General features: G+C 57.6%; 1 protein-coding gene across 6 annotated transcripts in view; it reads right to left on the reverse strand.

The window, feature by feature from the left end:
- Window positions 1–25,020, reverse strand: part of RPS6KA2 (ribosomal protein S6 kinase A2) — a 293,733-nt gene that overhangs the window by 11,002 nt on the left and 257,711 nt on the right. For 5 of the 6 annotated variants that reach the window (XM_047093147.1, XM_047093149.1, XM_047093144.1 and 2 more), the window contains 7 exons: window positions 19,916–20,018; window positions 17,331–17,461; window positions 16,181–16,306; window positions 6,653–6,742; window positions 4,506–4,664; window positions 2,877–3,038; window positions 344–420 (listed from right to left, as the gene is read on the reverse strand). In XM_047093147.1, coding sequence (XP_046949103.1) covers window positions 344–420; window positions 2,877–3,038; window positions 4,506–4,664; window positions 6,653–6,742; window positions 16,181–16,306; window positions 17,331–17,461; window positions 19,916–20,018 — 848 coding nt within the window. Of the gene's footprint in view, window positions 1–276; window positions 421–2,876; window positions 3,039–4,505; window positions 4,665–6,652; window positions 6,743–16,180; window positions 16,307–17,330; window positions 17,462–19,915; window positions 20,019–25,020 lie in introns of all 6 variants that reach the window. The other variant, XR_006964631.1, reaches the window with a different exon arrangement.

Genomic DNA, 25,020 nt, shown 5'->3' on the forward strand with positions numbered 1-25,020 from the left:
CGGAGCCTGGATCCTGCTTCGGGTGCTGTGTCTCCCTCTCTCTCTGCCCCTCCCCTGCCTGTGCTCTGTCTCTCTCTCTCTCTCTCAAAAATAAATAAACAGTAAAAAAAAAAAATGTAAAGAAAACATAAAGCTAACTTTCTTATCCCTGGTCTTTATTTGTCCCGAAAGGGCTAAGGAAGCCTGAAAGCGTTCACCCAGGACCTGCGAGTGTGTGTCCCCACCCGAGCACGGGGCAGGGCTGACCCTGGGCCCGGACAGGACAGCCCCTGACACCTCTGCCTCGTGATGGCTCGGGTGCGCGTGCCGTCGCGTGCTGACGCCCATGGGAGGCGCGCATTACCCTGCCAGCATGGTGTAAAGCAGGGTCCCCAGACTCCAGATGTCACACGCTGCATCATAGCCTTGTCGCTTCAGGACCTGCAGGGGAAAAGCAGGAGATGGGTGAGCACTGGGGAGGAAACCTCAAGCTCCCAGCGTGCTGTTCTGACGGGATGATGGGCTGGGCAGGTGGGGGATGGGGGACGTCTTCAGGGCAACTGTCGTTTATCAACGCAAAGTCAACCGTGGTGCCTGGCAGTAGGGCTCCCCAAGGACCAGGGCACACACAGGAACCACAGTTCTTGCCAGATCCACTGACACGTGGACTGAAAAGGAAAGACTTTTTAAAGGAACTTTAAAGACATTATGGCAAAACGTACATAGCATAAAACTTAAAGTCTTTTAAGAAGCATTTTTTTTAATGTTTACTTACTTTTGAGACAGAGAGAGACAGAGTGCAAGTGAGGGAGGGGCAGAGAGAGAGGGAGACACAGATTCTGAAGCAGGCTCCAGGCTCCGAGCTGTCAGCACAGAGCCCGACGCGGGGCTTGAACCCACGAACCTCGAGATCATGACCTGAGCCGAAGTCGGACGCTTAGCGGATGGAGCCCCCCAGGCGCCCCTAGAATTTACCATCTTAATCAGTTTTAGGAGTACGGTTCAGTTACTCAAGCGTTCCCATCATCCACCTCCAGAACTCTTTTCTCTTGCAAAATTGCAACCAACTCCCATCACACACTGGCTCCCTGTGCCCCGCCCCCAGCCCTCGCCCCCACCCTCCTTCTCCTCCTCCGGTCTTCTCTGCGGATTTGGCTGCTTTAGGGACCTCATGTAAGTGGAATCATACAGTAATTACACTCTTCTGCCTGCGTATCACACACAACGTAACGTGCTCGAGGTTCATCGTGTTGAGGCGTGGCACGGGGTGTCCTTCCTGTTCAAGGCTCGTAACCCACTGAAAAACATGCCACATTCTGTGCAGGCATTCAGCCACTGACAGACACGTGGGTGGCTCCCACCTTTGGTGAACAGGGCTGCTGCGAACACCGGTGGGCGCGTATCTGCTCTTGTCTCTGCTTTCGGAAACGCTGGGCACGGGCGTGACCGCACCGCGTGGTGAGCCTATGTCTAGTTTTTTGAGGAACGGTTAAAACAGAAGAATTCACGCGTCCTAGGATTGCACACTTCCGTGGAAGACGATGCTCTGATAGATTTATAGTTGAGAACAGTAAGGAAAGCAGCGTAAATGCTCACGGATTACTGTACATTACGGGGTTTAGCATCAAACACGGAGGACTGTGTCCGATTGTCTTCGACACGAGGGCAAGGACCCCGTCTTCCCGTGTTTGCAACGCGGACACCGTGGGCTGTGCCGGGAACGCGGTCGGTGGCCAACCAGCCGGCACACGCAAATGAACCGAACGTTCGTCGTTCAAGCCCTGTCTCCACTGGCTGAGCGACCTTCAAAAGTCACTTGAACCCACTGAACCTGGTTTTTTCCTTAATCTATCAAGTGTGGCTAATAGTATTCACCCTGTGTACTTCGTACGGTGTATCAAGACAGAAGTAAAAAATACCGGTGAAAATGCTTTGGAGATGGTAGAGCTAATAGACCAATTTAAGATAGTCTATAATCGCTCAAATCAATACCATCAATATTATTTCTGATCAGATAAGGCGGCAATAGAGGCTTATAAGCAGATTATTTCAAAGGGGCCCCAGGTAGCATCTGGGTGACCCCAAAATGGCCTTGTGTCCCACGCGTGTAGGCTCCGTGCCCGGCCGTATCTCGACTCAGCACCCTGCCTTCCTCACCACCCTGGGGCGGGGAGGGGGGGCTACCTCTCAGCTCGCAGACCCACCACTAGGTGCCAGCCTGCCTCCACCAGCAGCCAGAAGGATCCACACAGAATCCAAATCTAGCACCTGTTCTCCTTCCTGACCCCTCATCCCACCAGCCCTGTCCTGCTCGACCGGCCTCTCAGGTTTTGTTGCTAAGTTTCTAGAAAGCAAGAAACTGGGTTTGTCTTCATGGACACATCAGTGACTTCGGAGCCTAACAAAACCATCCCCGGGAGCCCGGGAAGGTGGAAATGTACCCGAGGCCGTTGCTGAGATCATCTGACCCACTGGGTGCCGGCCAGGAGCCCTCCCCTGCGAGTCGCCACGGGCGTCGTGTGACATTCCACAGCGGCCGGCCGGCGTCTGCCGTGGGCCACAGTCTGGAGCAGCATCTGGCACAGAGGAGACCCACAGACACGCAGCTCGCCCCACCCGCCCCTCCGTCTGTGCAGCTGTAGGTAGGTTTCTGATCACAGGGCACCCGTTAGCGCCCTTCCGGGCGGCAGGACAGTCCGACCGCATCATGTCTCAGCGACTCCCAGCAAACACTCGGGTTTGACCCACACGGTCTACGCACAGTCCGACTTCACATAAGAACGTCACCATGAAAAGCGTGACAAACCGGAAACCAAAACGGTAAGGTGGGGGTGCTTGAGCAAGATCCCCCCTTTGCAGTGGGGGAGGGCGCGCCTCCGCGGGCTCGGAGGTCTTACCTCCGGGGCGACAAAGTTTGCCGTGTAGCAGGGTGTCATCAACAGCCCGTTCTCAGCTCGAAGCTGCTTGGCGAACCCGAAGTCGCAGATGCGGATGGACTCAGGGTTTCCAGACTCGTCCATGTACAGGATGTTACTTGGCTTCAGGTCTCGATGAACAACCTGGAAAGGCAGCAGGCCCGGGATGGGGCAAGAAAGGGAAGGGGCGATGCGTTCAGAAGACCAGGGTTTAGACTGCGGCTGACCTGCGGGGGGCGGGGGGGGGGTGTTCCCTCCTCTCTTCCTCTCGCGTTGACGCTCAGACCGGGGGGCCCACTAGAAACCTCTTTGGCGGCGAATGAATATTTCAATGAGTAAGTGAGCAGCTACCTAAGCTGAGAACATCACATGCGGTGAGTTCAGGTGATGTGGATGAAAAGACCTCTACAGGTACGTGTTTATCGTGTGCCCACCATGCTCCAGCATGGTGAGGGGTTAGGCACACCATAGAGCGAGGCAGACGCGGGACGTGTGACCACGGACAGGCCCAGGTGATCGGCAGGAGCCCTACAGCTGCCCCTGTGCCGAGGGAGCCGCGGGGCTCCAAGCACGAGGGACAGGGTCGGCCAAAGTTGTCATCACATCTCAGAGCAAAGCAGCTACCTGGGGCACACGGCGATTTTTCTGAAGGGGACAGAGGCCGACTGGGAGCACACGTGTGTGTCTGTACACGGCCTGGAAGCTGCACTGTCCTGTTAAAACCCAGGCACGGGGTATAGGAGGGAAGTTGCAGGGACACAGGCGGGCAGCCAGCCGGGTTTACAGAGACCCTGAGGGCAGGGGAGCAGGAGACTCTGGGTCCATCACCCCCCTCATTCAAGAGACGCCAGTCTGGAAAAACCATCGTCCAAAGGGTCTCCTCTGGGGTTCTGGGAAAATGCTCCCTACTCCCGGACCTCCGGGTGACCACCGAACAGGTCTGCCGTGTGGTACCAGAAGAGCATCGTCCTGTTCGGAGGCGGCTGCATTTTAAACGCTTACGACCACACGTGCGGGGCTGGCCGGGGGAGCACCGTCCGCCTCGCGGGAAGGGCCGAGAGGACGGGGGCTGGAGCAAGGCGTGGGGCCACGCGGCCACCCCCAGCCAGGCAGCCTGGGGCTGCGAGCGCGGGGTCTGGAAGCCCAGAGCCGGGCGGGACCCTGTCCTTGTCACTCCCTCTGTGCGACCAGCCCCAGGCAAGATACTTCACCTTCCTGTGCTCTGGCCTCCCGGTCTGTCCGGGACTGCAGACGTGGAGGGCGCAGAGCAGCGTGTGGAGGACGGGGAGGCGGCGGGAAACCTAGCCCTTACTGTCGTTTCACCCGCGGAATTCCTTTGTGTTGGTGCAGGAATTCAGTTCTGAGAGCAGGTGACGGCAACTCCAAAATTCCCCTTTACCAAGCCCACCTACGTTTTTCTGTATAACCGGTCCAGGTAAACGTAATGTCTCCGGCTGGCTCCCCGGGACGCGGCATGTGCCTCAACCTTGGCCCCCGCGGGGGCAGGAGTGACGCAGAAGGAAGCCGAGTCCCCCCCACCCCTGCCGGCTCCCTCCCGATCCGCGGTTCCTGCTCTGACGCGGCCCCTCCCGGGGAGGACGGCGGGCTCACCCCCTGCGAGTGGAGGTAATCCATGGTCCTGGTGATGATGCACAGCACGTCGCTGGCCTCCCGCTCCGAGAAGTGTCGCTGTCGCAGGATGCGGTCCAGGAGCTCCCCGCCACGCATCAGCTCCGTCACCAGGTACACGAACTTGCCGTCGTCGTAGACCTGGGAGGCGGAGACAGGGGCGCACGGACCTCAGGGCCAGCCTGCCGTGGGGGGAAGGGCTGCCCTGGACGGGGCGGAAGCCGGTGCATGGGCTGGGGGCTCAGTGCCCGGCACCCCCGCCCCCCACCAGGTGTCAAAAGAAGGCTTCTGGTGAAAATGAGCGAATGGCCATTCCAGTTACACCCGACGCACTTCTTAGGAAAAGCCGGCTTTAATAATCTGCCGCAAAGCAGGGAATGAGTCAGCGAGGGCAAGAGCTTGCAAGGGTGAGGTTTGAGTGGAAATGAATCATGGGGGTCTCGCTCCCCTCTCTGCTGGGGAATTAGGGGACAGCACCGTGGTGCTGTGGGTCTCCAGGGCCGAGCTCTGCAGACTTTACTGGGCACACCACTTGGGGTGGGGGGAGGGTTGTCGTCAGCAGGCAGGGTCTGGCCCAGCAGGTCTGGGTCATGTCCAAGCAGCCCCCAGGGGCCCTCTGTCCCGCTGCACCGTAGACAAGACGTAGCCAGACCCCAGAATCCAGAATGGGAGGGGCGGGGAGGCACAGAAAACCCATTGCATGGCAGTCGCACTTTTATGGCCGAAAAGCCAACGGAAAAGGAGAGCTTCGTCAAACCACCTTCACGCTCAGGAACTTAGAAACACCACGGCCAAGGGGTGCCTGGCTGGCCCAGTCGGTGAAACGTCAGACTCTGGATTTCAGCTCAGGCCGTGATCTCACGGTTCGTGAGTTTGAGCCCCGCGTCGGGCTCTGCGCCGACAGCACGGATTCTCTCTCTGGCTCTCTCTGCCCCTCCCCTACTCGTTCTCTCTCTCCTTCTCAAAGTAAGTAAATAACATAAAAAAAAAAAAAAAACCCCAAAAAACCCCACAACAGCCAAAAACTCCTCCGCCCTTGCTCTTTTCGTGACACGCCTGTGTGGACACAACCAGCCTGCCTACAGGCGTGCCCGGGCATTGAGAAGAGCCTCGTGGAAATGGGGCAGATCCCCCACAAACGAGCACTGTTGAGCTCACAGATCAGTGAGTTTCCAGAACAAATCACTGAAACGATTTGCCTGACTCTGAGCTCAATACAAGCTGTAAAGGTAATTTGGGCGTATTTGTTTCCAGTTTATGAACCCAGAACATCCTCTACTTTGGAGAACGTGCTTATGAAGGTATCACCAGCTGGGGACCTCTCACCCCAACAGGGTGGAGGTGGCCTGGAAACCTTAGGGGGTTTTCACATTAGCTGCTTTGCACTTGTGGCTCTTAACATATAAATAAAAACCGAAATGCAGAGAGCCCCGAACGGTGCAGTGAAGGCGACGGGGACCCGGTGACGGGGACCCGAAGGGACAAAGCCGGCGTTTACTCTACTCTTGTCAACACAGGTGCTTGTTTCACATTTGCCTCAGAATCTGGTCGGCATTTTGCAGTCCTCCTGCTCCAGGAGCCGACGGGGCCTGGAGGGAACTCCAAGCGGCCTCAAAATCTTAAGGTTTGGGGTTGGGGACAGTGGAATCACTCGGGAGTGTGAGGGTGCAGGTGGCCCGGTGAAAGCTCCGTCTCCCCTCCGGCCCCACCCCTGCAGCCCCGGGCTCTGTGGTGTCCTTCCAGTGGGGAGGACCCCTGCTCCCTTCCCTCTCCCAGGCCAGCAGGAGTGGAGGACGCTGGGAGGAGCCCCGGGGCCAGAGCTCCGGATCCGGGGTCTCGGATCTGACCCAGCCCCGTCTCGTCCACTGCATGCCCTCGTTTCTGCCAAGTTCAGGAACGGCCCAGAGTCTGCACCAGCTACCCTGCCCTTTACATGGCACTCTCTCTGATTTGGGAGGGGGCCGCTGTCCCGGGGACTCGGGCCCACAGGTGCCGAGGGACCTGGAGGTGCACGCGGCAGAGGCTGGCACACACTCGTGGGGGCAGGAACAGTGGCTGGACCGCGGAGAAAGCCACCCCCAGAGAAACACGCCGACACGCGACACGGCAGCCGTGTGAAGCTCACTCACGTCTTTGAGCGTGATGATGTTCGGATGCTGTCCGTATCTCAGGAGAATCTCAATCTCTTCCGAGGGGTCTCTTTTACTCTTATCGATGATCTGGAATGAGCAGAGCACCTGACGTGAGGCTCCCGGGCAGCGTGTGCTGGCTCGGACCCTTTCTGCCTTCCCGTCGCCTCCAGCTCACGCCCACAGGACACCTTACAGTCGCCTGGATGTTCGTGGCAATCCTCCCTGCCGACGAGCACCAGGGCGACACTTACAAAAAGCAGGCACGAGCCTCAGACACGAATGCTAAGCTACTGCAGGGCGGGTGGAGAGGGGCGAATTTTAAGCTACTGCAGGGTGGGTGGAGAGGGGTGGGCTCGGGGAGCTCACTCAGGCACCACACAACGGAAGGTGCTTCTCCACTAGATGGCGGGCTCCGGGTGGGTGGCCTGTGCTCGTTGCTCGTCCAAAATGAGCCTCTGGCTGCCGCCGGGCGTCTCTTAGCCTCACTCTGCGGCTATGCGCTGGCAACAAAGTGTGGCCAAGTGCATGGCTCTCCCCAGGGGGCACGGGGCTGGCGTGCATGCTGAATCGGCCACTATGGCTCAGACACGCAAATGTCCCCCCCTCCGCAACCCAGCACCTGCAGCCCACGTTGTGGGCTAGCAGATAAAATCCTTCCACCCGTGAAAACAGATGGCCTCCGACGACAGGACGAGGTGTTATGAGCAGTGCCCCTATTTTTTTTATTTGAGAGAGAGAGAGAGAGAGAGAGGGAGAGAGGACACAAGTGTGTCTGAGTGGGGAAGAGGTACAGAGAGAGAGGGAAAGAGACAGAGAATCCCAAGCAGGCCCCACTCTCAGCACAGAGCCCGATGCGGGGCTCGATCCCACGACCCTGGGATCATGACCTGAGCCGAAATCGAGAGTCAGATGCCTAACCGACTGAGCCACCCAGGCACCCTTGCATCTTGGCTCTCAAGCCCACAGCCAAGCTCCGAGGACCCTGGTGCCCCGTGACTGTGAGCCCCGTGACACACGTTGTTACACAAACAAAAAGTGAAGCTCCCTCCCTTGACACATTTTTCTCGTCTTGCTACATTTAATTCCACTGGAGTTCTAGCTCGGACCCCAGGATTACTTCTGTGATGGAAAGAAGCTAATGCATCGTCCCAAGGGAGAGCCTTTGTGAAGGCTCATTCGGCAGGGGTGGGGGTCCTTAATACACGGCTTGGTGGGACGTGAGCTGGCCGGGCCCTGGCACCCCTTCTGCTCCAACGGCCCGCAGGGACGTACGGTCTCTCTGGTCTGTGACCTTCTCTTTGAAATCGGAGACGGTTGAAATACATTACTGGATTTTTGAAAAATTAGTGGCTGATGCATTTCTTTTCAAAGAAGATTTCATAATGAAAAAATGTATTCTTAGCATAGATCTGTTTGATCACTCTCATGATGGCGTGGGATGTGGGAAACCTTTTCTCTACTGCCCGTGGCCCGGGGGTGGGGGGACAGCCAGCAGCTACAGGGCCAGAGGGGGTGGCTGCGGGGGCCGTCATCCGACAGGAGCTGGGGCCTTTACCTTCCTCAGTCCTGTGGCATCTCCCGCGGAGGAGCCGACCTGAAGCCAGAAGGCAAGGCAGGGAGGTGGGGAGGTGGGTGTGCAGGGGAGGTGGGCACCCAGCCCGGAGGGGAAGCCGGGCCCAGCAGTGGCAGGCGCAGGACCCGACGGCCGCCCTCCTGGCTCTCCACCATCTCCCCGACCTGGGCAGGGCTGGCCCGCGTCCCCCCGGCTGCAGGCTCCGGGCTGGCCCCGTGTGTCGATCCTAACCCTTGTCAGCAAGTCCTGGCTGCTTTTAGCCACAAATCTTTCTGTCCTCACAGAGATGCTTAGCCGTGAGGCCCGACGACTGGTCCCCGAGCGCGAGCTGCGGTCTGTGCTGGGGGAAGGCAGAGCCCAGAAAGAGGTTCGAGCACACTGTTTAGACACGTCTAGGAATGAATCTCCCCCCTGCGGGATTGGTTTCTTGGGACTGGCATTGTCAGACTTGCTTCTGGTCCAAGAAAGTGCTGGTGGCTCAAGTTCCTTATTCTGAGAATATACTGCTTTATAATCTTTCCGAGGCAACGGAAGAAGGGACTCTCCCCATACGTGCTGGCGGGCCAGGCCTCCTCCCTCCCAAGCTGATGCTCAGGTAATCCCGACGGAACACGGAGGAGGCGTCGGGACGCCCACCCTGTCTCCTTCTCATCCAGCAGCAGCCGCAGACAGCAAGCGGGGCACCGCCTGGGGGGTCGGCCACCCACCCCGGCCGGTGAGCGAGCCGTCCGCGGTGCCGCTCTCTAGCCAGCTGGGCACTTGCGGGGCTAACTCAGTGCGCCAGGCAGTGCCGGGCACGGGAGGGCTCCCTCCACAGGCGGAGCTCAGAGGTACCAACCAAGAGCATTGCCTGCCTGCCTTCCTCCTGCCTTCCTCTCCTCTCCTCTCCTCTCTTCTCCTCTTTCTTTCTCTTTTTCTTTCCTTCTCTTTCCTTTCTTTTTTCTCTCTTTTTCTTTCCTTCTCTTTCCTCCCTTTCTTTCTTTCTTTCTCTTTTTCTTTCCTTCTCTTTCCTCCCTTTTCTTTTTCTCTTTTCTCCCTTTCTTTTCTCCCTTTCTTTTCTTTTTCTTTCTTTCTTTCTTTCTTTCTTTCTCTTTTTTCTTTCCTCTTTCCTCCCTTTCTTTTCTTTTTCTCTTTTCTCCCTTTCTTTTCTTTTCTTTCTTTCTTTCTCTTTTTTCTTTCCTCTTTCCTCCCTTTCTTTCTTTCTTTCTTTTTCTTTCCTTCTCTTTCCTCCCTTTCTTTCTTTCTTTTTCTTTCCTTCTCTTTCCTCCCTTTCTTTTCTTTTTCTCTTTTCTCCCTTTCTTTTCTCCTTTTCTTTTCTTTCTTTCTTTCTTTTTCTTTCTCTTTCCTTCTCTTTCCTCCCCTTTTCTTTCTTTCTTTCTTTCTCTTTTTCTTTCCTTCTCTTTCCTCCCTTTCTTTTCTTTTTCTCTTTTCTCCCTTTCTTTTCTCCCTTTCTTTTCTTTCTTTCTTTCTTTCTTTCTTTCTTTTCTTTCTTTTTCTTTCCTTCTCTTTCCTCCCTTTCTTTGTTTCTTTCTCTCTTTTTCTTTCCTTCTCTTTCCTCCCTTTCTTTCCTTTTTCTCTTTTCTCCCTTTCTTTTCTCCCTTTCTTTTCTTTCTTTCTTTCTTTCTTTCTTTCTTTCTTTCTCTTTCTTTCTTTCTTTCCTTTCTTTTTCTTTCCTTCTCTTTCCTCCCTTTCTTTTCTTTTTCTCTTTTCTCCCTTTCTTTTCTCCTTTTCTTTTCTTTCTTTCTTTCTTTTTCTTTCTCTTTCCTTCTCTTTCCTCCCCTTTTCTTTCTTTCTTTCTTTCTCTTTCCTTCTCTTTCCTCCCTTTTTCTTTCTTTCTCTTTCCTTCCCTCCCTTCCTTCCTTCCTTCCTTCCTTCCATTTTCTCTTTTCTCCCTTCGTTTTCTTTCTTTCTGTGTCTCTCTCTCTCTCTCTCTCCTCCTTTCTTTTTACTCATGGGTCTTGAACTCACGACCCCAAGATCGAGACCCTCATGTTCCAACTGAGCCAGCCAGGCTCCCCTCGTGTGCATTTTTATTCCTGGCTACCGAAGAGAGGCCCACGGCCTCATGGTGATCAGCACGGTTTCCCTCTTCCTTTCCATCTCTGCATATCTCCACCTTCCCCTTCCCCGGCTCCCTCCACAAGCACCCCTCCTGGGACACTGACTCCTGTGGGGAAAAGGGCTTTATGATGAGCACGCGGTGGGGGGCTCACGGGCCTGAACAGCCCCTCGAGGCGGGGTATTTCCCTGACTTGTTCCAAGGATCAACGCCCTATTTGGAACAGGGGTAGGAGAACGTGTGATCGTTTGTAAGATTTAGCGGACGACCTCTCTCGTACCATTAACTCAGGCAAATTAGTTTGCTTACACAGTGAAAGAACTCTGAGTTTTCCGGCTGGAAAAAAACGAAAGTTTCCACGCCAGTGTTCCTTCTGAAACTAAGCTCTGTTCACGTCAAACATCTGTCTTAATTCTGCTGTGTTTCTGGTTGGCACACGGCATACGCATACGGAAACGAGCCCAGACACGCTAACGCTACCGTAAACGGTCTGCCGTGGACGCAGAGCGGGCTGGCGCGGGGAGCGCGGGCCCAGCTGCCCGTGTGCGTGGACGGGCCCAGTGATTCCCGGAAAGAACTGGGCGACACGGACTCACACGCTCGGAAGGACCCTCCCGCATCTTTACCCGAGTCTGTCGCTACAACAAACTACGTGACTTCGAACAACGCAAACGCGCTACCGAAAAGAAGGCATGGCCGTGTCTGACGCGGGGGCTGCCCCAGGAGGAGCTGGCCACGGCTCCCCAACGTGCCTCGGCCCGCAGGCGCCTTTCAGCCGCGGGGACCCGCTTGTGCGTCTGCAGATACCACGGGCCCGCGGCCAGGGCTGACGTCCGAAGCGCAACCGGCTTCAGACTCCTCAGTTACGCGGGCTGTTGGCGGCGGCTTCTGGCCCTGCGGTCCCTAAGACGCCTCGGTGGCTGGCTTGTGGGTTCCCTGAGAACAGGTCCGTGCTCCCGCCCAGGACCTATCACTGTCTCTGCCGTAGGAAAAGCGCTAACAAAAGAACCGTGCAAAGGAACGGGCAGCGTCGGCTGGCCGAACGAGGGGATCCGTGCGGAACGCGACGTGCTCCCAGACGAGAAACGCTCCAGTCCACACCTGTCCCGTCAACACTGACAGTGAAGAAGCCCAGGAAAGGCTGGAAGCGACGTGGGATGCGAGGAAAAGCTCCTGACGCTGCTTGGACGTAACACTTGTCCCTGACACCCACGGTCACAACGGGGGTGGAAAGACGGACAGGAGAGGAGACACGAAGTCTGTCGGGTGTGAAGCGTCACGAGAGAAGGCACTGCGGGCCACGGAGCACGGAGTGACAGCACAGGAGCCGGGGCGGGGGGCAGGGAGACCCCGGCCGAGAGCAGGGGCCTGTGGACACGAGGTGGCCGGCACCCGGGTCTCGGGGAGGAAAGTTCCAGCCCCGGGAAGGCAAACGCGTTCCCCAGGCGGGAGCCTCCCGTGTGCTGGGAAGAGCGTGGGGAGTTGAGTCCAGCTGGGGAGGTGCGGGAGGGGGGACAGGCGACGGGGCCGGGGCAGTGGGGTGGAGGCCGCGGAACCACCCGCTCGGCGTGGCCGTCTCGCTCTCTCAGGACCCGGGTGTCGCAACACGCAAGGGGGTGAGCTGGACGGGGGTATCACGGTCCCCCCCTCGGAGCAGAGAGGCAGCGCCCCGCGGAGGTCAAGGGCATGCACCCCCTGGAGGGAGGGCGGCTCCCCCATCTACGAGCTGGGTGTCCGGTCTCTGCGTCCCCGAGGGGACGCTGAGGGTGGTCACAGCACCGCGTCGTGAAGGTGACGTGAGCTCGCGTGCGCAGCATTTCCGGGCTGGCGCGTAGCGAGTGCTGTTCACGGTCATCGTCCCCGTGGCCACAAGAGGGCACAACGCATCGCGACAGGTCTGGATTCTGTCTAACGCCTGCCGCTCCCCATCTCCTGAGCTTCAGGTGTTGGGTTTGCTGCTTAGACATTTACTGATGCTCGTGTCTCGAAACCGAGGATCTAAGCGGCAGAAGCGATACCTCGGGGGTGGGTGTCAGTTCCGCACCCCGCAGTCGGCACCCACCGAGTCGCTCGCAGACACCTTCCGGAACGGTCTCAAGGCGCACCTGCGGAGGCCTATGAGAGGCTGAGACACCTGGGGGCGCGAGGCAGCTTTTCCACAGCGAATCCCCCCCCAACACAAGGCTCCTCGGGAGCCCTTCCTTTGACACAAGCCGGCGCCCCGGGCTGTTTGCCGTTGAGCCACTTCAGGAGTGGCTTCGTGGAAAGGGACACGTGGCCGGAGCGAGAGAAGACTAGAGACGCTTCCCGCTCCGCAAACCTCCCCCGTTCAAGTGCTGCTCCGTCGCAGCTCCCTTCTGCGCTCCGTGAGCCGTCCCGTTCTCGCCTTAAACAACTTGGCGTCTGGGCTGTTCTGTCAGGTTGTCAAAGTCCCCCACAATTCCCTCCGGCCCCCCGCCTTCTGGGGCCGACGAGGAGAGCAAAGGCGAACTTCGGTGGCGCCCGGATGGCTGGGCTGCTCTGCCCTCGGAAACAGCCGGGGGTGTAAGAGTGGACGCATCTGTCAACCGTACTGAGCCTGACGGAGGGAGGAGGGAGGGAGGAGGTAACGGCTTTCCCACCCAGCTCCCCAGCACTGGGTGGGCGCACCGGAGGGACACCCCACGCCGAGTCGGCCCGAGGTGGGGTCCGCGAGGACGAGGAGGCAGCACCCGCCTCACCGCCTGAGGCCGGGCTCTCCCGGGGAAAGACCCTGGTCAGTCCAGCCTCGTTTGCTTCATCCGAAGACAGGGACCAAGCTGAGGGATTCAGAGTCTGTACCGACGCTTACAGAGTGCCCACTGTGCGCGCGCTGCCTACTGTGAGATGTCCGTCCGTCCCCCGTCCCCGAAGGGTGCCTTAGGCTGCAGTTCTCCTCTTCAGCACCGCTGTTATTATGGGCTGGGTAATTTTCGTTGAGGACAGCGGGAGGGAGCCGTCCTGGGCCGGATGTCAAGCTTCATCCCTGACCGTTGTCCACCAGACCCCAGTGGCGACTCCCACGCCAGCTGTGACAAGCAGAATGTCTCAGACATGGCCAGTGTCCCTGGAGGGGGGCAAAGCCAGCCAGACCGATGACGACTGGGCACAGGAGCCCCGGCACTCCGGTCACCGTCCTAGTGTTCATCCAGGTCCCTGCGTGCGCTGTTCTGCTCTTGACTCAGGGGGGAGGCTTCCGAATCGCCCGTGGAGGTGGATGAGGGGACAAGGAGGCCCCCTGGCTCGGACTAGACGGTTTCTCAAAATGAAACAGACACCCTTTCCCATCCACGCGCGAATGTGGATGGCTGGGTCCCCACACTTCTCGAGCTAGCCGGGAGGGTGGGCGCAGCTCCGGCCGCTGAGTCCCGGAGGGCGTTTATCGACCCGAGGTCCGGCTCACACGCCCGGCGATTAAGTGCCACGTTCTCGGTTCTGCCATGTGTCAGCCAGGCAACTGATGCAGAAAAAGGTCAAAGAATAGTTCAGCTCCGCTCTACCTGGAAAATGCTGACAACGGGCAGGGTAGCGATCTGTAGGACGTTAAAACGTTCTGCTAACAAATGGGCCCATCCTGAAAACCGAGCTCTTTGCCTTGAAACTCCTGCCGGTCCTGTTGCCCTTGAAGGAAATCCAAGCCAACGTCAGTGAACTGACAATGGTCATTCCAACCAGCAGCCTACACAGCTCTGGGTCCTGGGCGCTCCCTCCTGTGCTTGGTGAATTTAAATACCTTCTAGATAATAAACTATGACCCACTGTGGTCTCGGCAAGGATCGGGGGGGTCTGTCTGTCCAGGAACTTCAAGGCGTGCAAAAAAGAAACAGGAAGGCTTGACTTCCCGTGGCACCCAGCTGCAGCCACGCGCCTGGCTTCTGGGCCCTGGGGTGAGATGCCTCAGAAATTCCCAGCACAGCGTGGCCTCAACAAGAGCGTCAAGGTCCGAGCTAAAGCCACGGAACAAAGCCGAATCCACATGGTGTTTTCATAAGAGAGCTGGATATGGGGACAGTACGGGGAAACACACAACTGCCTCTGTCAATGGGAGACTTATTTTCAGAGGCACAAAACGCAGCTGATCAACTGCACAGAGGCTGGCTGTTTTCTAGAAGGGCATCGTGGTCACTGAGCCGGCCGGACAATAGATGTGTTTTTCCTCGCCCGCTGGAAGCTGCGATTGTTTCTAGGATGGCTGCTGGTCACCAGACAAACTGCCGAAAGAAATTCTGTGCGAATGACCCAGGCAGAAAAGATCTTCCAAAGCCCCTGTATGCTTGTGAAGCCTCCGTCGTGAAACACGAGCGAGACGCAGAGGGCAGGTGCACACCCACATCGGGCTCCAGGAGCAGCACTGCCTGGGGAACCAGGGGCGGCCTCGCAGGTGCTCCCATGAGCTCCCCCATGGAGGAGGAAACACGAAACTCCTCAGCAACCCATGTCCTAGAAACTCCTGGAAGACTGCTTGTGACACCACCTGGGGGCCCGTGCACACCCCCTGCGGACGGCTGGACAGCTGGCAGTGCTGTGCACCCTCCACCCTCTGCTCCCGGAGCCCTCTGCGCGCCTCCCCTCTGCTCCCGGAGCCCTCTGCGCGCCTCCCCTCGACTCCTGGCGCAGTGCTCTAGAAGTGGGCAGGCTGAACACGGACAGCATGTCCATGGAACCCACAGACCTTTCCTCCGTATTTCAGATGTTCTTTCTTATTAGAGGAATTCAATATACACGTGTCCCCAAGCCATCATTTTCCAACCCAAACTAGACCTACGGTCTTTGGTCTAGGTTTTTTTGGCTGGTGTCTTTTCCGGAAAGAGTTGGGCATTTTTTTTCAGTGCAGGAAACACTGGGTGGGTGTGCATGCTATTCTTGGGGGTCTCCCTTTTAGCAAAACCTGTGTTCACTACACAGTGTGGGGCCTGGGTGAGGAGTCGCGCAGAACAGCTCATCTGCCTGAGTCATCATTTTGGACAACTTCTTCAGAGGCCAGGAAAATCGCAATGGACGGGATTGCTCCTTCTACCCTGCTGCCTGCTGGAAGGTTCCACGCTCCCCCAAGTGTTGGGGGGCGGGCAGGGGCAGGGCCACGTGCTACAGACAACACTGGGTTCGGCCACGACGACGCCACAGGCCGGACCCGGCGGTCAGTTCAGCGGGAAAGCGGTGGACTTAGAGCCTCTCTCCCGCTCTTGTGGACAGAATGTGCCATTTACGCTTTTTACGAAAGTTAGGTCGTGCTTTTAGCGGGAAGCTTTAGCTTTAGTCCATATTTTATCACCCAGAAAACTGAAGAAACTGGTCTTTGGGATTTCCAGATGAACTATCAAATGTAGCAACAATTACAGAGGCGAAAGGTACTATGTAGAGACGGGATTCTAGATAATTACAGATAATCCTTACTACGGACTTTTCCGGATGGTGGAGAGTAAAATGGCCAGCTCTCTGCTTAGGTTTTCACAGGTTTAACCGGTTTATGCCTCTATTCGTTTCTTTGAGGTAGTTTTTGCTGACCGGGGCTTCCTCCTTCCTTCCCCCTCTCCCATCAAACACTGCGCCTGTCCCCCAACTGTATTTTCCAGAATACTGAGACCCAAAGCTTTTATTCCAGAGTGCACTCATACAAAGCTACGAACGGTGGTCGGCACTCGGATGTGGGATAAAGCTGAAAATACTCATGATCTGCAAAATAACTTTTGAACGGATGACCTCATACCAAAGCAGACTGCGCTCCGTCACAGGAGACCTGGGGAGACGGTGAGCGGGGGGGGGGGGGGGGAGGCGGTCGGCTCAGCAGGGCCTGCCACGGTCAGGGCTCGCCGGAGCGGTGCGGTTGTGCGCGGCGACCGCACGCGGCACTGCCCACGCCCGCGCGCGGTCTTACCTTCACGGCGTACTCTGCCTCCGTTGCTTTATGCACACATCGCTTGCACACGGAGTAGGAGCCCACCCCGATGTCCTCCTTGATCTCGTAGCCGTCGGTGAAGTGTACGTTGTTCCCGTGCAACTGCTGCGGAGAGAGACCAAGGGCGGAGACGGCCGTCAGGGCTCTCTCGTGCAAGGGCACGACCACAGGCACACGGGACACGGGCAGGAAGGGGGGTTCCAGACGGTGCACTGAGGTCACTGAGCCCAGGGGTTCGTGGAGTCATGCTGCTGGTCAGCAAGGGCTCTCGACCTACCTCCCGACTCCCCTGACCTCTCCGGCTGTGAACTTCATTCTCAGACCACAGTACCCGGTATCCACTGCCTGGGCCCATCCCCCTGAAGACCTGAGAGCCTGAGACAGGGGGGCAGGGGACCTGCAGAAGCTGCGTGTGTGGTTGTGACAGTGGGGTCTAGAGCGGTGCCTGGCTGTGTCATCTCCCTGGAAATCCGACCCCGTGATGTCCCAGGCATGGCCCGTAGGCACGATCCCCCACTCAGAGCACGGTCGAGAAGCCGCCAGCTACGGTCTATCCTGTCACATCAAGCGCCCACATCAGACACACCGTGGTTTCCCAAAAGGCTCTGGAGAGGCGATGTGGAGATCTAATGCCGCCCAATTTTCCCTGATCCGGTCCGTAAATAAAACGTGATCGCCATTCCTTCTTAGAATTCTCTGCATCTGGTTACACTAACTGGGGGGGGAAGCGTCTTATAAAATAAACGTCCTCTGCATCGACCTCCCAAAAAGTCGGTTTGCAGCCACAGACCAAATCGCTCTCTCGGGGTACTGGCCCCACTGCACACCGTGAGCACGCCCCGTCTGACTCGTGTGGGGGCTCTGGCTGTAGACACGCCACGGTGACAGTCTCATCAGAACTCTTTACCCTTCGTTAGGATGAATGTGGAACAGGGGTAACAGCCACGGCTCGGGTCACCATGAGACTCAGTGACCCCCACGAGGCCGGGAAAGGAGCTGATGGCAGAAAGCGCTCCGGGTACCAGCCGGCCCCGCCCCCGCCCCCGCTCCCAGGCTGGCTTTCCGTCCACGTGTGACCCTCACCACCCACACCTGCCGGAGACCGTGGAGTCGGGCGGTGCGGGGTTACCTGCACGATGGGGTGGACCGTGGCTTTGTGCAGATCTTGCGGTGAGGGCTCCTGGACCAGACTCGAGGCCACGAAACTGAATCCTCTGAACAGATGATGAGCGTTGGCGCTGGGGGGGACGCCAGGTGAGTCTGCAGGTAACAACGAGAGAATTCCACCTTCCAGGGGGAGCTTCCTAGCTGGAGTTCCCCAGTCACTTTTACTTAATTTAATGACATCACACAGTTGACCTTTGTGCGAGGGACTAATTGAAGTGTTGAGAGACGGAAAAGTCATTCTCTCTATATGTATATATTAAGAGGGTAGGATTTTCTAAGCACACGAGCCGAGAGCATGGCTGTGTTAAAGGGCAGCTATAGCAATGTGATTCTTTTTTTTTTTTTTCCTTTTTTTTTTTTTATGAAGTTTATTGACAAATGGTTTCCATACTTAGCAATGTGATTCTGAAACAGTGCATAATCCACATCCTGTACGTAAGGTTTCTGGATGCGCAGTGGGAATGTCCTCTGAAAGGCTTACAGCATCTTTTCCCCTAAACTTAAGCCAATACTAAAGCCAGTTTACATCTCCTTTGGCCACTGGAGGCTGCTGGCTGGTGGGAGATGCCGGGCTAAGATTTGAAAACCCATGAGACAAAGTAGTCAGAAATGAGTCACGGGATCATCAAAGTTTCCAAGTCCTCAGTTTCAATCAGTTAGTTGAAAATTCTCTCTTATCCAACTCTCGTGTTTGCTTTTTAAGCACCGTGCCGAAAATCAGCATCCCCTCGATGATCTTAAAGCCTGTTACGTTCTATTTATGCCACCTCCCACGTGGGCACGGCAGCCACACCAGCCAAATGCTGGCCGAGGCAACCTTCATAAGGACCCGCCTGGACTTCAGCTGATGGCCTCCGCGCCCCTTCCTTCATTCAGAGACACTGCTTATGCGATCTACGAATTCTCCACTCACTAATGCAAGTGCATCTGTCCAAGTTAATAGGGCCGTACCTCCCCCAAAGCACACACACTCCTCAGAGGCTGTGAAGGAGCCTCCTGAGGTACGCTTCACCCTCGCCATTTGCAGGGCTCTGGCGAATTCTCTGGGATGAGCTCAAATTCTTAAATCTAAAGCCCCAAGGAAGGACGCCAAAGCACCCTGGGGGTCGAAGACTGCTTAATGGTGCTGGATCCGTTGTGCTTGGTGGGGACCTTCAGAGCAGCTGGTGGTAGCCTGGGAGGTTTCTAAGGGAAAGCAGACCTCGAAGCCGTCATTCTGTGCAGGGGCCCGGGGTCTAGAACAGCTCGGCGCCTGCCGGGGCAACGCCGCAGCGTTCAGGAGGTGCTGCTTCTCGCAGAACGTAATCTTCAGATTCTAAAAACTACTCGGCTGAGCCTTCTGGGTTTTAATTGAGCTTCTCTAGTCTAGCACCGGGCGAATTTACTTCCTAGCACCAGGAGCCTAAACCAAAGGGAACAAAGTGGATTCTCTGCTCCAAGTTTTCCACGTAGTGTTTTGTAGTTGGCTGTGTCTTTCATAACCACCTTTAAAGTCATGCAAAATTTCGGATTCCAAGTCAGCGAGCAAAGAACCCCCATATACACCGTATGTAGCCCCGTATCCACCAGCTCCCTGAACGTGGTCCCCCCATCCCTCTACGAGGGGGGTTCGCCTCTTTAGTTTACATAACACCATTACACAACATACCACTACTGTATGGCCTGGACTGCGTCCCCCCAAATTCAGAGTTTGAAGCCCTCGCCCTCTCTGTGCCTGTCTTTGAAGACGGGGTCTTTGGGGGAGGTAAGTAAAGTTCAATGAGGCCATGGGACCTGACCCAACAGCACTGCTGTCCTTCTAAGAAGAGGGAGAGACAGCACCGAGTGAGGCCCCGTGAGGACACGGAGGGAAGGTGGCTGCCTGCAAGTCGGGAAGGGAGCCCCTACCGGGAACCAAAGTAGATGTCTGTTGTTTAGGGCGCCCAGGCCAGCTGTGTGTCATGTGGTCCACGCAGACTGAGACCATTCCCAGGTCTCAAAAACAATCCCGATACTGACTCATTAATGTCACAAAATGATGACTTTGGACTGACGGAGTTCGACAGACCTTAAGAAGGATTGTTGACAGATCCCGAAAGCCAAGGCTCCGTGTCCGTCTGCTGTGCCGAGACCGGTAGCTGGTAAGGCTCTGCGGGCAGTGTCGGCTGCTGGCGTGCGTCAGGGCTACAGTTCCCACAGCTGTGGACTTCACCCTCGGCCCTCCTCTCCCCACAAGACCCTCTAGCTGCATGGAGACTGTCACTGTCTCGACGTTCCCTTCTTGCCTGAAAGAAGTGGTCCCTGAACTGGCAGCGGGAGGGGGCGGGGATCTACAGGACACCTGGACGATTCCCAAACCACATGCTACCTGGGCGACGACCGAGAACCGGTTCCACCACTTGAACCTTGATGGCGGAGCAGACGAAACAAGTCAGAACCGACAATTACCCTCCAGAAAGCACCGCACGCGAGACTCTCTGGTTCCTGGATAGCTACCCCCTCACCGGTCGGGGGGGTGGGGGGAGGACCCACGACCAGACAGAGCGCTGGGTCGCTGCTGGGACACACCTGTGGGCGTCCGTGCTGTGAACTCGGGGTCAAAGTGGAAGGTGTCCTCGGGCCTGCCCACCGCTGGCTTGAACGGCGGCTTGATCTCCTTCCGGTACAGCTTCTGCAGGGAAGGCAAGACAGAGCCGTGAGGAGCCGCCGACAACACCAGAGAATGCCGCGGAATAGCGCGGCCCGCCGCCGGGGCGGGGGACACACTTCGCGCACACGGCCCCAGTTTCCACCTGCGGATGGCACCTCTTGATACTCTGACGTACGTACGAATATGCGTAAAATGTGCACGTACGTTACACAGGACGCAGAACACAATGGAATGTATTCTATAAAAGTCATAACCGAAGGCACGAGGGTCTGGACACGTGCAAAGTATTCTCCATTTAGGGCAACGTGACGTTTTAAACCTTTTTAGGGAGCAGAATTTTTTTCTTCTAGTAAAATCTGGCAGGACGGCCCCACGCTGCCCCACCCTGGGTGACAGCAGTACCTGCTGCTGGGTGCCCTCCTCTCTGCCCCGGCGACCCCGAGGCCACCCCTGGGGGACGCTGTGAAAGCCCCCAGCTAGAAGGGAACCGAGCCTGGGCGCGGGGGCTGGGGCACGTGCCCTGGGCACCCGCTCTGGCATCCCCGATTTGGGGGTCCGGACCCCTCTGCTCGAGCAGCTGCTTCAGTGCCCCTTCTACACACGCCTGTGCCCTCCGACGGGCCCAGCATGACACCTGACTCGATGGTGAGTCAGCCCTTCTCGAGAATGGCCACGTCGGGAGGCCCCGAACTTGCGTCACGGAGCCTGAGCTGTGACAGGATGCCCGGAAAACCCACGCCCCTCAGTGCTCCGGTCTTAGTGGAAATTTGAAAACGCCTTCCAAACCTGACTGTGGTGCTCTCGACGCTCTCAGGCAGGGCGACAGTTCGTGCTTTTGGGGAGATTCAATTTAAGGGACAACACAGTTTGGAATCGGGCCCCGGTAACGAGGCGGATAAAGCTGCAGATGGGGAAGAGGGAGTGTGGGCAGGGGGGCGAGGCTGGGCTCGGTGGGTCGGGGAGGTGGGCCGTGGGCTGCAGAGGTGTGGGGGCCTCGGTGCTGCCAGTCCTGGTGGAGGCTGAGGGGGCGCCACCGGGGTGGATTTCAGGTCGTGGAAGTTCTGGGCGCACAGTAGTGGCTCTGGCCAGGGTGCTGAGCGCCTGGCGGGTTGGCACCTTGGCTGCGGGGCTTGGATACCAGGACGCGGGTCTGGCTGCAGCCCTCTGAGTTTCCCGAGTTCTGCCTGACCACAGGAGTGCCCCGGGCCCTTTCTCGGTGCCTCTGTTTCAGTAAGTCTGGAGCTCAGCTCTGCAGCCAGGGGTCCTGGTGGCTCCGAAAACGTCTGCAGTGACTCCCGTCCAGATCTGCTCTGAATCTCTCAATAACACAGAAGAGCAGATTTCCTCTCCTGGTTGTACAGGTGAGGAAACCCAGGCTAAGACAGGTGGGGTGAGTTGTGCAAGGTCGGGACTGACGAAGGGCCGGCCGGGAGGAGGGTCAGGCATCCCGACTCTTCCTGTTACAGCGGCGCTCACGGCGGGGGAGGGTCCAGCAGGTGGCAGCAGGGCACGACGTCCTGGTCGCCGCCCGGAGCACACCCTTGCAGAGGCCCCCGTGGCCGCGGGAAGTGCGGGCGCGGCTGGCAGAACGGGAGCTGTGTCCGGGCGAAGGGGCCCCGGAGGCTGGCACTGACCGATGGCCACCGGGCTCCGCCGCCTAAGGAGCGGCAGGGGCCGCGGCGTGCACAGGACGGCGCTCAGGGTGTGCACTCGGGAGTCACCGGCGAGAAAGAATGTGTTAACTCCGCCCTGCATTCACCGGTCATTTCCTGCCCTGGGTGAATAGACTTCATTAGGGATTGATTTACTCCTTGAACTCTTTCCGTAAATAGAAAGATGCTCCTTTCGGCGGTGACGCATTCCGGGATGGGAATAAACTTCCCTGATGTATGCACTTGTCAGAGGAAATGTAATAGGGAGAAGCGAGCTGTGCACCCTGATTAAAATGCCGGCCGTCACCAAGACCGATGGCCCAGCGCAGCCCTGAGGGGCTCAGACCCTCTCTCCTCGACCAGCGATTCTCCTGCGATGTTCGAGCTGGGTGATTAAATCGGTATCTGTCCTGCTCCAGGAAAACGCACACCCTCTCCCTCGGCATCCGTGTCTTCTCTCGCTACTTGGGGAGGTGGGGGTGGGGGAAGAGAGGGAGAGAGGGGGAGAGAGGAATCTCCGCGAGCCGGGGGCTCCTGCTTCCGTTAACAGGGGGATTTATTTACACGCACACAGAACTGGCTGTCACTTAATCCAAAGGGGAGGTGTTACACCTGGGGCTGAAGGTGACCTTCAGCTCCTCTTCTAACCCCAGCTCCGCCAGCACGGGGTCCCCTGGAAGCTGGAAGCCAGTGCCTGCCCCCAGCCTCACGGCTGCGGATTAAACAGTCCCCCGAACCCAGCACTTTGGAGCCGAAGCGCTTCTGCTCCCTGATGGTTCACTGGGCAGCTCCCGGAGGCATCGGCGGCCACGACTGTGCCTGTGTGCGCACCCCGCGGTGGGGACCGTGACGCCCTGCTCGGGACACCCCGCAGCCTCGCTTCCCACCCGGCCACCAGCCACAGAACCGCACGCTGGCTTTGATGAGAAGCCGGCTGGGATGCCGAGGTGACTGGCACAGTCCCAGCCCCTTCCCCTCCGTGCAGAAAGAAACCTGCCCAACTCTGCTTGTTAACCCGCCTCCCACGGAGGAAAACCCGAGAAAGCACAGGCGCCTCCTGTGACCAAGCTGACTCCCGGGGCCACGTGTTCTACCCTGGTCTCCCGCTGAGACGGCTCCCCGAGAATGGCACAGCAGTCCTGGCCGGGAGGCCGACCTCTGGGGGAGGCCCAGCTTCCCACTTTCCAGGTCTTTACCGTAAGGAAAAGGAATTCATCAGGATGACCCCTGCAACCTAGCAGAGGACGTGGTACCCGCTGGCTTCCCCTGCTGCAGAGTCTCAGTGCCCTCCTTCCCAGCCCGGTGCATGCCCTCTGAACCCGGCACAGAGCCCAGCCATCACAGTGCGTTTACAGCACGTAAAAACTCCGGCCTCACTCATGCATGTGCACGTCTGCTTTTCCTCGTGTTTCTGAACCTCCTCTGTAAGCCCGTGCTTCCCGAAGGATTCCTAGCTGACGGGAGGGGAGGGCGTGCGAGAGGGTCCGCCGAAGGCTTGCCGGCCGGTGGGGGCATCACGGCGGGGCGGGAATCCCCGTGCAGACTCCAGAGCCCCCCGAACACCGGTCCCTGTTCTTGTTACGCCTATGAGCACAGCCTGTCCAAGGGTGGCCGGGAACACCACCGTGCGGTGCCCCGAGGGTGCTGTGGTTTCATCCTGGTTCCAAGCAGGTAGCGGAGGGCTGGGCAGGGTGGCCAGGTGCCCTCTGCCCTGTGCGTGGCTCCCCTATGCTTGTTGCGGTCGTAAAGCTCGGTCAGTTTCTTCCCGTTGCTGGATAAACTTCTGGAACGTGCTAGTGTGTGTTATTATTACACATGCTTTTCTTTCCCTGTGTGCAAACCTAGGAGCGGGTTTGAGGTTTTAGCGAAAAAGTAACCTCGCTTCTCATTTTGCAGCGTAAACTGTGGCACACAGGGTTAATTCGAGAACGAAATGGCAGCAGCGTTTTGTGTAGGTTTTGAGCTTGACGACAGGCATTAGAATTCTGACCTAGATTCCCCTCTCTGAGCATCCAGAACGATCCATCCCACACCGCCGGAGAGAGAATGGGGTCTCATGATCAATTCGCCAGGCATCACTTCAAAACATCCGGCTCGTCCCAGGATCTCAGGCTGACACAAGTCACAGCCACAGTGCAACGGATTTCGCATCGAGCCAGTATGTGCCAGGAACCTCTGAGCAGGTGCGGCACGGCTATTTATACCTAAAAGACCTTCAGATGACAGACGGCAGAACAGAGGGAGCACAGGGAAAATGCTAACTGGATAATGGAGCAGGGGGCTGAGGCGAGCTTGGGGCCACGGACCTAACATCTGCTTCTGTGGGCAGTTTTGGCTCCAGGCGTTTCAAAATTAACACTCTCCAGTAGGAAAGGGCACAGCTATGGATCGTTCCCGAAATAGCGACGCAGAAATAATGCGGAGACGCAGAGTGGTGGCAGCCTGGCCGGAGTAACAGAAAATTCCAACGGCTTCCGAGCCCCCGGGGAAGCGGAGGGAGGATCTGATGGGGCTCTGTCTACACGGGTTACCCTCGCCGTAAGCCTGGCCCGAGCAACAGAATTCAAACAGCCTCCGAGCACCCAGGGAGGGGGGATCTGATGGGACTCCGTCTATATGGGTTACCCTCACCGCAAGCGGTTCCAACCAAAGTATCTGGATTTACAAGACTGCTGAACCGAGGGGCGGTCATTCCTTGAACAGAGTCCTGTCGGGCTCCTGGAACGAAGAAGCCCAGTATTTAACGTGGGAACAGACGGACAGAAGTTGCCTCACGCTCTGACACAGGCACTGAGACTGGCCAGCAGCCCGCCGCTCCCGGGACCCGAACCCCTAAAATCCACTCTTGGGGGCAAGAAGTCCTTTCTCCGCTCCTGCTGGCACGCACGACCGGCAAGGTCGGGGGGCTCTCGCAGGTGCTGACCTCGGGCTGTCTTCTCACTGCCCTGTGCCTCAGTTTCCCGCAGGAGTCCCTCCCACCTCACAGAATCACAACAGCTGCTACCCTCGGAAGGGGTCAGAAGTATAAAAAGAACACAGGCGTGAGTTCCTCACAATAACGGGCGCTGAACGGCTACAGTGAAGGTCCCAGCCCCGGCCAGGAAGCAGCAAGCTGGTCAGCAGGGGTCGGTCCGCGGTGCCTGTGGTCGAGGCAAGCATCTTTCTTCCCCAAGGCGAGGGGCCCCCGGGCTGGGCTGGGGGTGGGGGTCCCGCGGGCCGCGGTGATGAACTTTCCCGCAGCATCAGGGGCAAATAAACGCAGACTACGTGCGGGGCTCCCCCCGACCCCTTGCCGAGGCCTCGGGCTGTAACCGCAAGTTTTCATTCGGCTGCTGAACCAGCCTCTTTCGGGAAGATCTGCTCCCAGGCGG

This window comes from Lynx rufus, unplaced genomic scaffold (assembly GCF_022079265.1).
Source record: "Lynx rufus isolate CCGP_SWC_20201006 ecotype Redwood Valley unplaced genomic scaffold, mLynRuf1.p SCAF_32, whole genome shotgun sequence".
NCBI lineage: Eukaryota > Metazoa > Chordata > Mammalia > Carnivora > Felidae > Lynx > Lynx rufus.